The following is a 12,901-nucleotide window of genomic DNA, read 5'->3' on the forward strand; positions in this document are numbered from 1 at the left end:
CTGGCACACATGCAGCAGTCGTCTTCACTCCATGTTTAGCCCGAGGTCCAGAGTATTTACTAGAAGAACCACTGTAGATTTCTGCTGATGAGCATCTGAGATGACCCTTTAGATTAACCTCAGAAATGCTTTTTTTTCCTTTTTCACCATTTCAGTTATTTGGTTTTATGACATGCCTGATGTTTTTCTGCTGCAGTGATTCATATCATACTGACACATGCTGGCAGGCCTGACTTTCAGCTGACTGTGGCTACTCTGCTCAGACCTTGAGGAGCCAACCACAGCTGATAAACTGTAAAATGACATTTAAGGTGCAAAGTTAGTGCAATTATTGTCACCCAAGATAGTTACAGTAATTATAAACAGTTTATCTTTCTCTCTACAATTAAACCATTATTATTAGCGTGTATCGAATGGTAAAAACACAGTCTCTCTTTTGCTATGGTCAGTATAATGCTAATGATAATCAGTCATGACTCACCACAATACACAGTTTTGTTTTGTCTTGTTGTTTTTCAAGCCTTGTCAGTGAAGCAGATCTGTCATTTATTGGACATGGAAGCTCTGGTCTTCAGTCCAAAGGTGACAGCAGCCACCTCCAGAGGAAACATAGATTTTACTGGACAGCAGATTATGTAGTTTAGACATTAACCCTTAACATGTGAAATAATGCTTCAACTGTGTCTCACTGATCTCCATACAGATCCATCCTCTACTCCTAGTTTATGTTTTCAAAATGAAGTTTGCCGAGCACTCAGTGCCGTCCAGCTCATTTGTATTTGCAGGTGCTGCTCAGCCGGAGCCATGACTGGACTAAAGAAAGGTGGAATTCTTATCAGAGCTCATGGCCCAGCAGTCTGCGGAGGCAGCTGCAGGCAACACACGGGATTAATTGGTGGATTTAGTTTCAGGATGCTTTGTGTCCATTTTAGGAGCTTTATCGCAGCCAGAAAGTACATGAGAACATATAGTTCAAAGGGCCCGATGGTGAATACCACTTATTTTGGAGTTTGGTCTACCAACATAAATTGCAAAGTTAAAGATTTTTCACTGTTACTGTAGATTGTTTATTCTAATGTACGCTACGTATTTTTTGGTGATTATCAGCGTGTTGAAAATGAGAATCTGTAAATAAATAATTTATAACTTAGTCTGGCACTTTTACTTAAAACAAATATGTACAGTTTTTTAACAGCGTATGTTTGCAGAAGGATTTTTTCAAATTAAAGAGGAGATTAATATTTAGATCATTTTAATACCTTTCATTAGGATAATGTATGTCAATATAGGTTTGTTCTGTGTATCATTCAGCGGAGGAGAAAAAAGTTTTGCTTGGGCCACTGGAGCTCCTCAAAAAAATAAACCGGTCAGTTTGGTGCCAACATTCATTTGATATTGTGTTTTGTCTTTGTAAATGGAACATCTTACAGCGATTCAGGGAATAGGTAATGTTGCTAGGTGACGCACACATTTATACAATTGCAGCTGTAACCAGAAATTAGCCTCAGTTTGGAGAGAAAAAGAAGAAGGAGCTTTTTGTATAGTGTGTGTACCACAGAGCAAGATGTGCTCGTACCTGTAAGATGAATGTGTAATCAGGGAAAATGAACCACAAATGTTTGTGGTGGTGACCACACACTCAGCCCATAAAAGCAGATGATTATGGATCTTTTATTAACATTGGCCTGAACAACATGCCGTAATATACCTCTCTCCTTTTCTCTCTTTCTCTATTTTTTCTCTGCATCCAAATAATTAATCAGATGTGATTTCGAAATGAACTTTTCTACCCAGGATCATGTGTGGGCAGCTTGGCAACAGGGAGCCTTTCTGTCATTGTTAAAACTGGTTAGATAAACATGGCTTGGGGATGTGCTTCCCGTGTGGCAGTCAGAGACATGGTGACCCTGCCACCTGCTGCTGCTGTGCACAGGTTTGACCTGTGTCAGCCTCCAGGCCCAAAACTCATTATTTTGTTTGTCATTTATATAAACTGCAGTTCATCACACATAAGGAATGAGAGGAAATGTGTGTACCATTTTAATATCAATCGCATCTAGTGTTAAAATAACTGGTCAGCTAGTCTGTTACCTGATTAAAAAACATTAATCAGCAACTATTTTGATAATCAATTAATAGTTTAGGGATTTTTAAAAAAGCAAAACTAGCAAAGATTCACCAGTTCTACCTTCTCAAATGTGAATCCTTTGTAGTTTTCAGTCTTTTATGATAGTAAACTAAATATCTTTGGCTTTTGGACTGTTGTTCAGAGAGAACATGTAATGGGCATTTCTCAGTCCATTTTATAGATCAAATGATTACACAACCGATCGATAAAATAACTGTCCGGTTAGTTAAAAAGTAATGGAAATAATCATCTGTTACAGTTGTTACAAGTATATTAGAACAGTGGGCCTTTGTCACTGCAGACATTGGGGGTTGTTAATCACTTATTAATTGCTTTATTAATGAGAGTAATAACATTAAGATTTATAATGGTTGCATTTCATTTAGAAATGCCCCCCAGCCAACATTGCGTCACAGTACCATGGGAACTGGTCACTCCACAATGAACCAAAAAAAACAAAAACAAACAGAAATACACACAATACAAAAGGTGAAGCATTTTGGAAATGGCAGCCCTTATTTTGAAACACACCTGAAAGGTATAAAGCGGTTGTTTTTTGTATCACTGTTATCACCTCTTTTAATCTACATCATAAAAATATAACAAAGAATGACAGAATTGCAGCCAGTGAAATGAGTGATAGAGCAGCTACATGTATATTTACATAAGCTCAGTGAAAACCTATCAGTCCAGACTATAAAGTATCGTCACGCTCCTTGCATGCTAACAATATATCCACCGCACCAGTGCACCGCGACTCCTTTGCAGCAGATGATGAATTACTGAATATTCCTCTTTGATTTGAGACTTAATACATCCCTATCTTACAGTATCACCATGTCATATGTCAGGATGATGGTATTTGATAATGTGTGCTCGCTGTGATAGTCAGAATACGCCGGCCTGAAATCCTTCCCTGAGTCAAATTTAGCATTTACTCCTTCGTATTTCTGTTATCTGCCTTGTAAATCAATGCAGTGAGGGCATCAACATAACACAACACACACACAGACACACACACACACACACACACACACACACACACACACACACACACACACACACACACAATCACAAAATGTTTTTCATCTTCTGTGATGAGAGCCACCAAGCCTGCCATTGACAGTGAAAGTGGCAGGTTGTCAGGCAGCCTTCATCTGTCCATTAAGTCTTCATAAATCAAGATTGATCTGCACCTTTGTGCTTTGCTTTTCATTATGGATATGGGAAAGTCCCACACGGGCGGTTTGGGTTAGCTGTGTGCGCACTAAAGCAGCAGGCAGGTAAAGAAAAATGAATTTAAAGGAACTGATTTTATATTTGCAGACATAAAACAAAAACAACATCTTATTTAGTGTAATCATAACTGCGTGTTTGAGAAATTTGAGTTTCAGATTTGATATTTGAGTGACAGTTAAACAAGGTGTCATCACTTCCTATAGGCAGATTTCTTACTAAACAAGCTCAGTAAGCCACTTCTTTGTCGGCAGATTTTAATACATAATTCTTGGCTTGAAGCAGCCTTTGACATCTTATTTTTCTTTATGTTCTGGCTGTATTATGTGGAAGACGTAACAAAGTTCACGCTCTAGTGAAATGTCAGTTCTGAGAAGCTGAGGATGCTGCGGAAGTCATTTTCCAGGATTCAGCAGAGATCAGAGGGAACAAAGAACAGTGTTTCTGCTCTGTTCCAAATAGATCTCTGAACCGCAACTCCAGGTCAGCAGTCTGTTGTCACGAAAGTGCAGCTCTGTTTACTCAGACTTACAGATTCTCCCCAGCTGTAATCAGCAAGGTGTTCTCAGATAGGAAGAGCTACAACATCCAATAATGGGCTGTGTTGCAGAAGAAAGACCACTCTGTAAATGATAGTATATCAACTTCTCCACCTTCAAACCGCCGTGTTGTGCGCCAGGATGGCAGAATGGAGGGAATGTGTGAGTGTTGGAGCACAAGCCTCCACCAATTTTCACTCAGCAAAGGTTTGAGCTTATGTTCTGTGTTTCTTTCGCTCCTGAGCAGCGTTTAGAAATGCACTCTGCTGCAGGTTTGCGAGCAGGATGTGTGCACAGACGGACTGCCAGTTCTAGCAACTGACTGTTGTGTGAGACAAAGTGTGAAGTAATATGCTGTGACCAGAATCCTGGTCAGACTGGTAATTCACTCCAATCACACAGAGAAGACAAGAGGCGGAGAGGAACAGCGGAAGAGAGGCGAGGGCAGCGGGTTAAGAGATGAAAGCTGAGCTTCCTTTCTTCTTCTGCTTTGTATCAATTTTCTCTTTGTTCTCCCTCACTTCTACAGTTTCCCTCCTCATCTGTGCCGTTCTCCTGATCTATTGTTTCACTGTCTCACCTCTAATCACACTAATCTCATTGCTTTCAACATGGCTACTGTAAGAGCAAAAACTGCAGGCAAGCTACACACAAATTACAGGAAGTTTTTGTTTTATTCCTGACTGAAGAAATACTGTGGCGAAATAATTGCACCATTCTCATTGTAGTAAGAGCTGAATGATTTTTGATTTTCTTCAATGGGATGAGTCAATTGTGTTACAGACCTTTTCCTGCTCTTTTATTGCCTAAATGAGAAACTCAGCTTAAGGCTACTTAACCTCTCTCTCTCTCCCTCTCTCTCCCCACCCCTACATCCTCTCTGACTCACAGGAAACAAGATGGAAGGATTCCTCGTATCTCTGATGAAGTAGAGCCCTCACTAGTACACTCCCAACCTCCATTTCTTCTTCCCTCACTTTCAAAGGTAATGTGAGACTTCAACCTGCTGCTGCTCTCTGAATCTGAACCTGAAAATTTTTAACATGCCTAAAATCAAAGAATGATTTAGCAATTTTTTCAGCTTTTTAGAAAAAGAGATATCTTGACATGTCACAGCCATGGGAACGATCTGCACCAATATACCAGCTCTTCTGTCATATGGGCACCTCGCTATTGAAAAACCTTGAACCCACTTTAGTAACATCAATCATGGCCACATTTCATTTAGGTTTTCATGTTCCAGACTTCTGAGATTGTACAGGGTTGGTGAGCAGCATGGCTTACTGGTAAAATTGAATCATTAATTACTAATGTTATTAGCCGCACCTGTGCATTTCCTGTTATGACAAGTCAAAAATATCCGCTGTTAAAAAGGTCTGTTGAGGATATTTGCCTAATGAAGGATGATGTAGACACAAATGGATTTCAGTTATTCCCAATCCGTATCCTAAATTGTTCATTTAAAGAAAAAAGTCAGACAATTGTGAAAGAAATTCTTCTTGAATGTCGAGAGTTGCCAGTCCTCTGAAGAATTACAGATGCGGCGTGATGAATCAAATCTCTTTAATTCACGCAGCATGAATAGAAGACCCTAACACGGTTGCTCTCTAAAGACTACGGCGTACTCACTTATCAAAATAGATGGAGCGTCCGCTGTCCACCGCCTGCGTCCGGCGTCAGGCGGGATCCTGTCCTCCGTTTGTCAGAGTGAAACTTTCCCTGAATCTTCTTGAGACTGCTGCTGGCGGGTAACCTTCAGTCTAGAGTCAGATCGTTGTCAGACAATTACAGATGCAGTGTGATGAGACTTCTGGGGTGTCTTGCTTTTATATACTGCCAGGCAAACAAAAGAAAAACAGCTGTTCACTCATGGCAAGGTTGGCTCAGTCAGTCATACATTCAGGTTTTTAACATGCATTTCTCAGTACAATGATTGAGTCATGTTCGCTGAACACACACACACACACACACACACACACACACAAATGAAAGTATAATAGTTTTGCCCCATTAAAAATCATCTTCAGTGCTACAGACAGGGACTGTGGAAATGACTGAGAAATAGACACATTGTAGGTTTTGAGCTTTTCATGATATTTGTTGACAGTAAGAGAAAATATAGAGTAACATCAGCCTGACTCTTTAAAGTGATAGGAGAGATCAGTGTTTGGAGCGATCCCCAGAGGCATGAGCCACGTACATGGAGTAACCATTGGCACTGAAATAGTGTTAACAGTCCGTTCCCTACCCTCATATCATCTGTGCTTTAAGTCCTCATCCATTTCCTTCTTCTTTTTTCATTCACCAAATCCTTTCGCTTCTACACCCAGGTGAAAGGTGCCTCTGATGCCCCCACCCCTGCTAGCACAGTTGGCAGGCTGTTGTGGTTCCTGACAGAAGAGTCTGTGCCCTCTGTCACAGGCTTCTGTGACAAATATAGATAAACAGCAGTTGCTCCTCTCTAATACATACCATGGGAGGCACACTGGAGTTATTTTTGTCACACATGTACTGGTATTCCAATTTGCAAGGGATTAATAATATGTAGCTTTATATGGATCTGCACAGAATAGACTTCTGGGGATACATTTGTTTTTGTTTTTAAATGCTGTGTCCTAGACCTAATGATTTTATAATGTCACAAGTGAGATTTCTAGCAAACTTTAGTTTGCATTTGCCAAAATGGATTGTGTGTAGTACACACAGGTATATAGGGTTAGAGGTTGCAGACGGTGGGGTTGCAAAATCCAAGAGCTGAGACAAGACGGAAACACTTATTGCTGCGGAAATTGCAAGTGGTTGAAGTGAAAAGCTCTTTAGGTAATTAAGTCTTTCTGAATAGAACAGGGCTGATACAAGGAATTAAGACAAATTCATATAGTGGAGTCTGGATCAGAGAAAATCCAAGAAGACTTCACATGAAGTATTGTACAGTATCCCAAATTTTTAGGTGCTGCAAACACTTATATTGGCCTGTAAGTTGCTGTGTAACCTTTGCACATAGACGTAGCTACAGAGATGCTACCTGCGTTTTAAGTCTTCTTACTACGGAAGAGTTACTTCCATGCAAGTCAGACACAGTGCTTCAATGTGTTATAATGATGTGATCAGAGCTGATAGTCTGAAGGTTTTTACAGTGTTGTCTCCAAGTCCGACTACAACACAGGAGTCCCTTTTCAAACAAAGTCAGATATTCATCTGTGTATGAGGATCCATACATGTGCTTCGTGCTTCAAACTCTCATATTTCAGCTCCAGATGGAGCTGCACAAAGTCATTAATTGCCTCAGCATCAGTTGGGTCTGAGGACTACACGCTTGAAAATAATTTGAGGGCGCAGACTTAGAAGGAAGTGAGTTTACCAGACTTCTGTAGCCCACTCCTCATCCCTGCTGGATGCTAGAGGCTTGAGGCCACATTAGCCACTACTTGCAAAATATACCCATATCTCAGAGTGAATTGTGGGCGGTCAAGATGCATTGTAGGTAAGTTTTGACAAGAAAGAAGAATGCTTAGAATAAAAACATTTTATCTCTGCTTCTCCTGCATCAGTTGTGATCCCTTTTTTCTGTCTATTATGAGTCTGGCAATGTTATAGCAGTGCAGTGCTAAATTGATGTAGCTCTCTTGTGATTATTTCACGAACTTGCTCAGCAGTAAGTTCAGCAGTAACACAAGGATACTAATGGATTCAGCAGCTTTATGCTGAAAGTTCAAGGTTTTGCTTCCTGAAGTCGTTAATAAGGTATTTAGTGATAATAATGCATCACAGATACAAATGGCCAACAGATGTAAATCAAAGAGCAACAGGTGCTCTCTGTTCCAGGGAGTCAGAGCGCCTCTTTTTATAAAATCATTGTTCACTGCTTTTAAAAGACAGTCTCAGCATACAGAAAACTCAGCAGCGGTTCAGTAGACCTTAATCTTTTGTATGTGTGGCAATCAACCAGCTCTTCTGACAGGGTGGGAGAGGAATCCGCGTGAACTCCATTTGTGTCTCCCAAGCACCAGTGGCCACAGCAAGGTCAGCCTAGTCTCTACAGGCAGACCTGATGAATGGCCCCCGATAGATTTTCTCTGGCTGAAATGATGGGCTTCCGCGCCCACTGATTGACTCTCTTTGAAGTTTAGTTTTCCATTTCTACTGTATTTCCTTTGAGGGTGCAGCTAAACCACAAAGCATAAATGGAGGGATGGAGATATTGCTTTGGATGCAAATCATTGGCAGTTTGTCTGTGGAAATTTAAATAGGTGTCTGTATGTGAGGAGTTAATGAAGTGCTGGACTCAGAGGTTTTCAAGAGAAATGTCTGGACTGTGTGGTTCACGGATATTAATGCCCCTCATATGTATTCACTCAGACTGTATCTTGACTCACTCATCCATTCAGCCAAGTCAGTCAGTCCATCAGCGAATCAGTTGATCAGTCAGTCACGCACTCTCACTACCTCACTTCCATAGGCGCACACGCTGCAATTGCTGGTAATCAACTTAGAGAGAAAGAGTTGTGTGTAGCTCTCAACCCCTCAGGCATTCAAACAGTGATGATGCGTTCACTGCAGCAGCTCCATATTGTCTCTGATGCCTGAGGTGAGCAGTCTAAAAGCACATGAAATCTGAAAGTCCCTCGCAGATGCTTCACAGTCAAACCTGTGATGACTTGCACTTGTTTATTGCTGGCCTTGGGCTTCTCCAGTATATATTGTTCCATAAGATCAGAGACATCATAAGGGAGGAGACAAACCACTTAATTGATCCTGAATAGAATATCCATAATGCCATATATCCCGCCCTCCGCCGAAACAGCCAATCGTCTGCAGCCAATATCAAGCCAATTGTGTTGTGTCACCTTGTGCATGCATAGTATTAGTATAACCGGTGGGGAAAAAAGCGTTTTGAACCTTATGCCCACAAGGACTTTGATTAGATCACACCACATACTGTAGTCACCAAAACCAAGCAGGGTTGTACAACAGCGGCTTGACCTTCCTAACAGCTTGAGGTGAAATGTGGCACTCACCAACGCAGCTTCACAGTCCGTACGCTTTTTAACTGACACAGTGTCAGTGCTCATATTTTGGATCTGAAAAAGTAATTAATATCTCGTTCAAATTTTGCCATCATAGAACAATTATAAGTGATTATCTGGTAATTAAGTAATTAGTATGCAGCTTTCTTCTGTAAATGTTCTCAGATTGTAGTTTGGCATTTAGCTAAAGCCAGTCTGGACCAGAGTAAACTGACAGCCAGCAATGAAATGTAACCTCAGGATGAGACTGTGTTTAAATAGCCTGAAAGTTTCCTCTATTTGTACAAAATCCATATTTTGTGCACTTTTTCTTCAAACCATGTAACCTCTCCTCCTTGTGTGTACTTTACCATTGATTTTCCTCAAGGGAAATCAATGCAGACGATTAGCTGACCGTGCTTATCTTCTATTGCAAAATGAAAAACACTTAACATATATGGGTAGAATCTGTCCTCTTGAAAGCTTTCAGCAGTATTTTTTTATTTATTTATTTTTTTTAGAAGTAGGTCAATGTTTGTTGATAACTGATGTTGGAGGCGCGCCTGATGGAGAGAGCTGCACAGAAAAGACTCTGCTTTCACAGAACGACGGTTCCTCTTTCATCCCACAGTGCTTCCTTCGTCTTTTTATCTCTCCTTCTCCTCCCCTGTCTCTCACTATCTCTTATGCTCCCATGTCATACCCGTGCGTGACTATGTACAGATGATATTCTGAGGCGCTGAAGTTTGGCTAAGTCAAAATCAGGCTGTGGCATCTGGGCTGCTTGATTGTTTCACATATCTCCCCTGGTGGAAGTGATAACACATTGTTGTTTTACCAAGGACACAATGCAGTGAAAAGTGCCAGATGCCACCACTCATTTATTAACTTTTCTCATTCATTTATGACAGCTAGCTGAAGTTATTAAGCATTGATTGCAAAAATGTCTCATCAGGAAGTGAGTTGAAAATCTCCCTGTTTCCTTGTACAGAAATAGAAGCAAATGGCAAACGGCTCATAATCCGCATTTACAGTCTATAAGAGCACTGCAGATATAATTAACCTACTTCTCAACATGTGATGCAAAACACAGGGAAACATACACTGTAAAAAATTATGCAACTTTCTAGGTTTGTCATTTATCATCTGAGATGTAAAAAGAAATGCCCACACTGACCCGTTTTTATGTTTATGGTTGCCCCTCTGTGTGTTGGGATGAGGACAAGTGTTTCTGAGACGAAGGCTTGAGAAATCTGAGATGAAAAGAAAAGGGGAAGAGAATAGTCTCATATTGTGATATAACCAAAAGGAGAACTATACCATTTTGTGTGTGTATCTGTGTGTGTGTGTGTGTGTGTGTGTGTGTGTGTGTGTGTGTGTGTGTGTGTGCGCGTGTGCATTAAAAAGAGAAAATATTTGTGCAGAGCACACAGGGAGGGGAGAGACATTGTTCCTCCCTTTCTCCTACTTCCTAAAGAACAGCTGTGTGTGTCTATGGGAGGGTGGGGTGGGGGGATGAAAAGAGGAAGGAAGGGAAATGATAATCTCACATTTCACCACATGCGTTTACCTCACACATAGATGTATGGATTCTGATAGCCGTCAAGTTTGTCCTCCTACATTACTGCCTGAGCGACAGTACATGTGAAGTGTCATTGTCAATCTCACCTCTCTCCTTGTGGCTGACGGTGACATCGACACCCTCGCTCTTGTCAGCTTGCCTGTATCCGTACTATTGGAATGATGACTGAGCTCAGGATAGCTAAGAATGTCTTACTGGATGGACTGCTCAGCAGCCCCCCCGGTAAGCCCTTTCTCAAGAGACGGTGCCTCAGTGATGTGAGTATTTTTTACTTTTTGAAGTGAGAGATTCTTTTTGCTCTAGTTACTCTTGCTTTATCAAATCTTAAGGAGGCTTAGAGACATAGATATATACAGTATGCTTGTTGTTGTAGACCAGTAGATCAACTATGTATTGAGAGAAACTGTGTACTGTCTGTGTAGTTTTTTTTGACCTATTGATAGCATGCAAATTACAATTACTTGACTCTTAAATGATGCTATTTTTATGAGAACATACTGTATAACTATGTGTGGTTCATGTTCTGCTGCACTGGAGGAGCACATCCATCCAGCAGTCCATTGTTTCACTTCTTTCTCATGAGAGAGTCGGCACTGATGTGGTTTCTGTGGAATCTGTGTGGTTCGCTGATAATCTGGTCAGCGTAGGACAATGTTTGTTGATGTTTGTTTTGCAGTGAGGAGAGCAGTATCTCCCTGAATATCATATGGCACTGTTTGTTTTCACATGCAACAATAGACTGAGGCTGCACCTTTGGCTTTACTAGGTCAGGGTCAGGTGTGTGTGTGTTCTTGTGTGAGGGTTTTTTTTTTTTATGGGTGGTGATAATATGCGTTTAAGTTTACAAGTATGTTTTAGTGCAGGCATGTGTGAATATGTTTATACGCATGCACATGTGTATGCTCTTGTTTGTGTGTTTGTGCTTGTGTTTGTGTGTGTGTGTGTGTGTGTGTGTGTTTAGCAAGCCCTGCAGTGCCCCTCAGTAAATCTAAGCTGTCATGTGGAAACATCGGCTTGGCACTTCAGTCCACTTCTGTTACATGGTGAACAGAGGGTTCACCCCACAACAAGCACTGCTGTAAGGGCCACGGCGATCCACCCCCTCCTTCATCTCAGGTTGGAAATAAGAATAATAGGAAATGCAATAGCAGTGGGTTTTTTCTTCCGCTTTGGCCTGTACCAGCCCCTCTGCTAACTGGTAGTGCATGGGTAGCGCAAGGTGTAATTATAAATCCAGTAGCTGGATTCATGCCTGCAGCACAGGTATCAATACACCACCTGAACACATGGTTATTACAAAACATCAAGAGTAATCCACGGTTGACTTGAAATCTAGTTGCGAGACCATCCATGTCAATTTAGCTTTATTTCCTGCTTTGAAGACTCAGTATTTGCCTGTTACCTGATAGGTTAAGTGTGTCTCATTGGCACGCTAATGTCACTGCCTATTTCAGACATCAAAACCAGAGTGTCTTCCAGTTAATTTGGCCATTATACACAGTCAGATGAGCTGTTGGCTGTAGCAACAGAGAAAAGCACCATGGAACTCTGAGGCTCAGTTTCCTGTTTACGGCGTGTTTGTCTTCAAGCGTGGAGGAAAGATTCTCCTGGCGTTGAATGGAGCCTCAGTGAGAGTGGTGTCAAGTCGGGTGGGGGATGCATTAGAAAAGGAGGGCTGTCGTAGTGAAATATGGAATTGGGGGTGTCAGAGATTCCAGTGTGCGGTCTTGTGTCTTGAGACCGCACAGCAAGCTTTCTCAGTGAGCAGAGATGTATGAGGGTGAGTGAAGACCACAGGGAAAGCAATATCAGCACTGCTCTACAAACTCTCACACCCGTGTCCCATTCTGGATCTGTGTCGTCTCTCTCACCCAGACCTCAGACCTGTTTGCCATGATCGAGAGAATGCAGGTACAGTAAGTTGTCCCCCCCTGGATCTGCCTTTTGTCCTCACTTCCTTTTAGGCTTTAATCAAACGCTCTCCTCTGAAACTTCACTCACTTTGGACATAAAACTTCCATTTACTTCTATTTTGAGGCTCACGTTTCTCTGCTATTTTTGTATTCCAGCTCGCAACTCTGTTACTGTTACACTTTTATATGTGTGTCCACGCATCCCTTTTTTTTTTATATATACATATTTGCAGCAGGGACACCCTCAGGCTGACTTTAGAAACCTGATGCTTCTGAATGTGCTGAACAGAGCCTTTTGTGTTTTCTCTTCACAGCTGGGTAGTTTTGTCTGTGTCATCAGATGTGTGAAATGTTGTTATGTTTTTCAATATGCTGAGGTAGATTTGTAGGAACGTAGTTTGTTTTGTAGCCGGTGATGTTCAATCACAGTTACATGAACCAGAAGCAAGAACAGTAGATTCTGAGTAAGCCACTGGAGAGATCAACGGAGTTTAAAC

General features: G+C 41.3%; 1 protein-coding gene across 5 annotated transcripts in view; it reads left to right on the plus strand.

Moving 5' to 3' along the window:
* The window catches only part of rap1gapb (RAP1 GTPase activating protein b), a 55,431-nt gene that overhangs the window by 20,215 nt on the left and 22,315 nt on the right, over window positions 1-12,901 (plus strand). For 4 of the 5 annotated variants that reach the window (XM_087173043.1, XM_087173046.1, XM_087173047.1 and 1 more), the window contains exons 3-4: window positions 4,795-4,888; window positions 12,367-12,402. In XM_087173043.1, coding sequence (XP_087029169.1) covers window positions 4,795-4,888; window positions 12,367-12,402 — 130 coding nt within the window. Of the gene's footprint in view, window positions 1-4,794; window positions 4,889-10,502; window positions 10,749-12,366; window positions 12,403-12,901 lie in introns of those variants that run through there. The other variant, XM_087173044.1, reaches the window with a different exon arrangement.

This window comes from Seriola lalandi, unplaced genomic scaffold, assembly GCF_002814215.2.
Source record: "Seriola lalandi dorsalis isolate HSWRI2012SDOR001 ecotype SW California unplaced genomic scaffold, Sedor1 jcf7180002053991, whole genome shotgun sequence".
In the NCBI taxonomy this organism is placed as follows: Eukaryota; Metazoa; Chordata; class Actinopteri; order Carangiformes; family Carangidae; genus Seriola; species Seriola lalandi.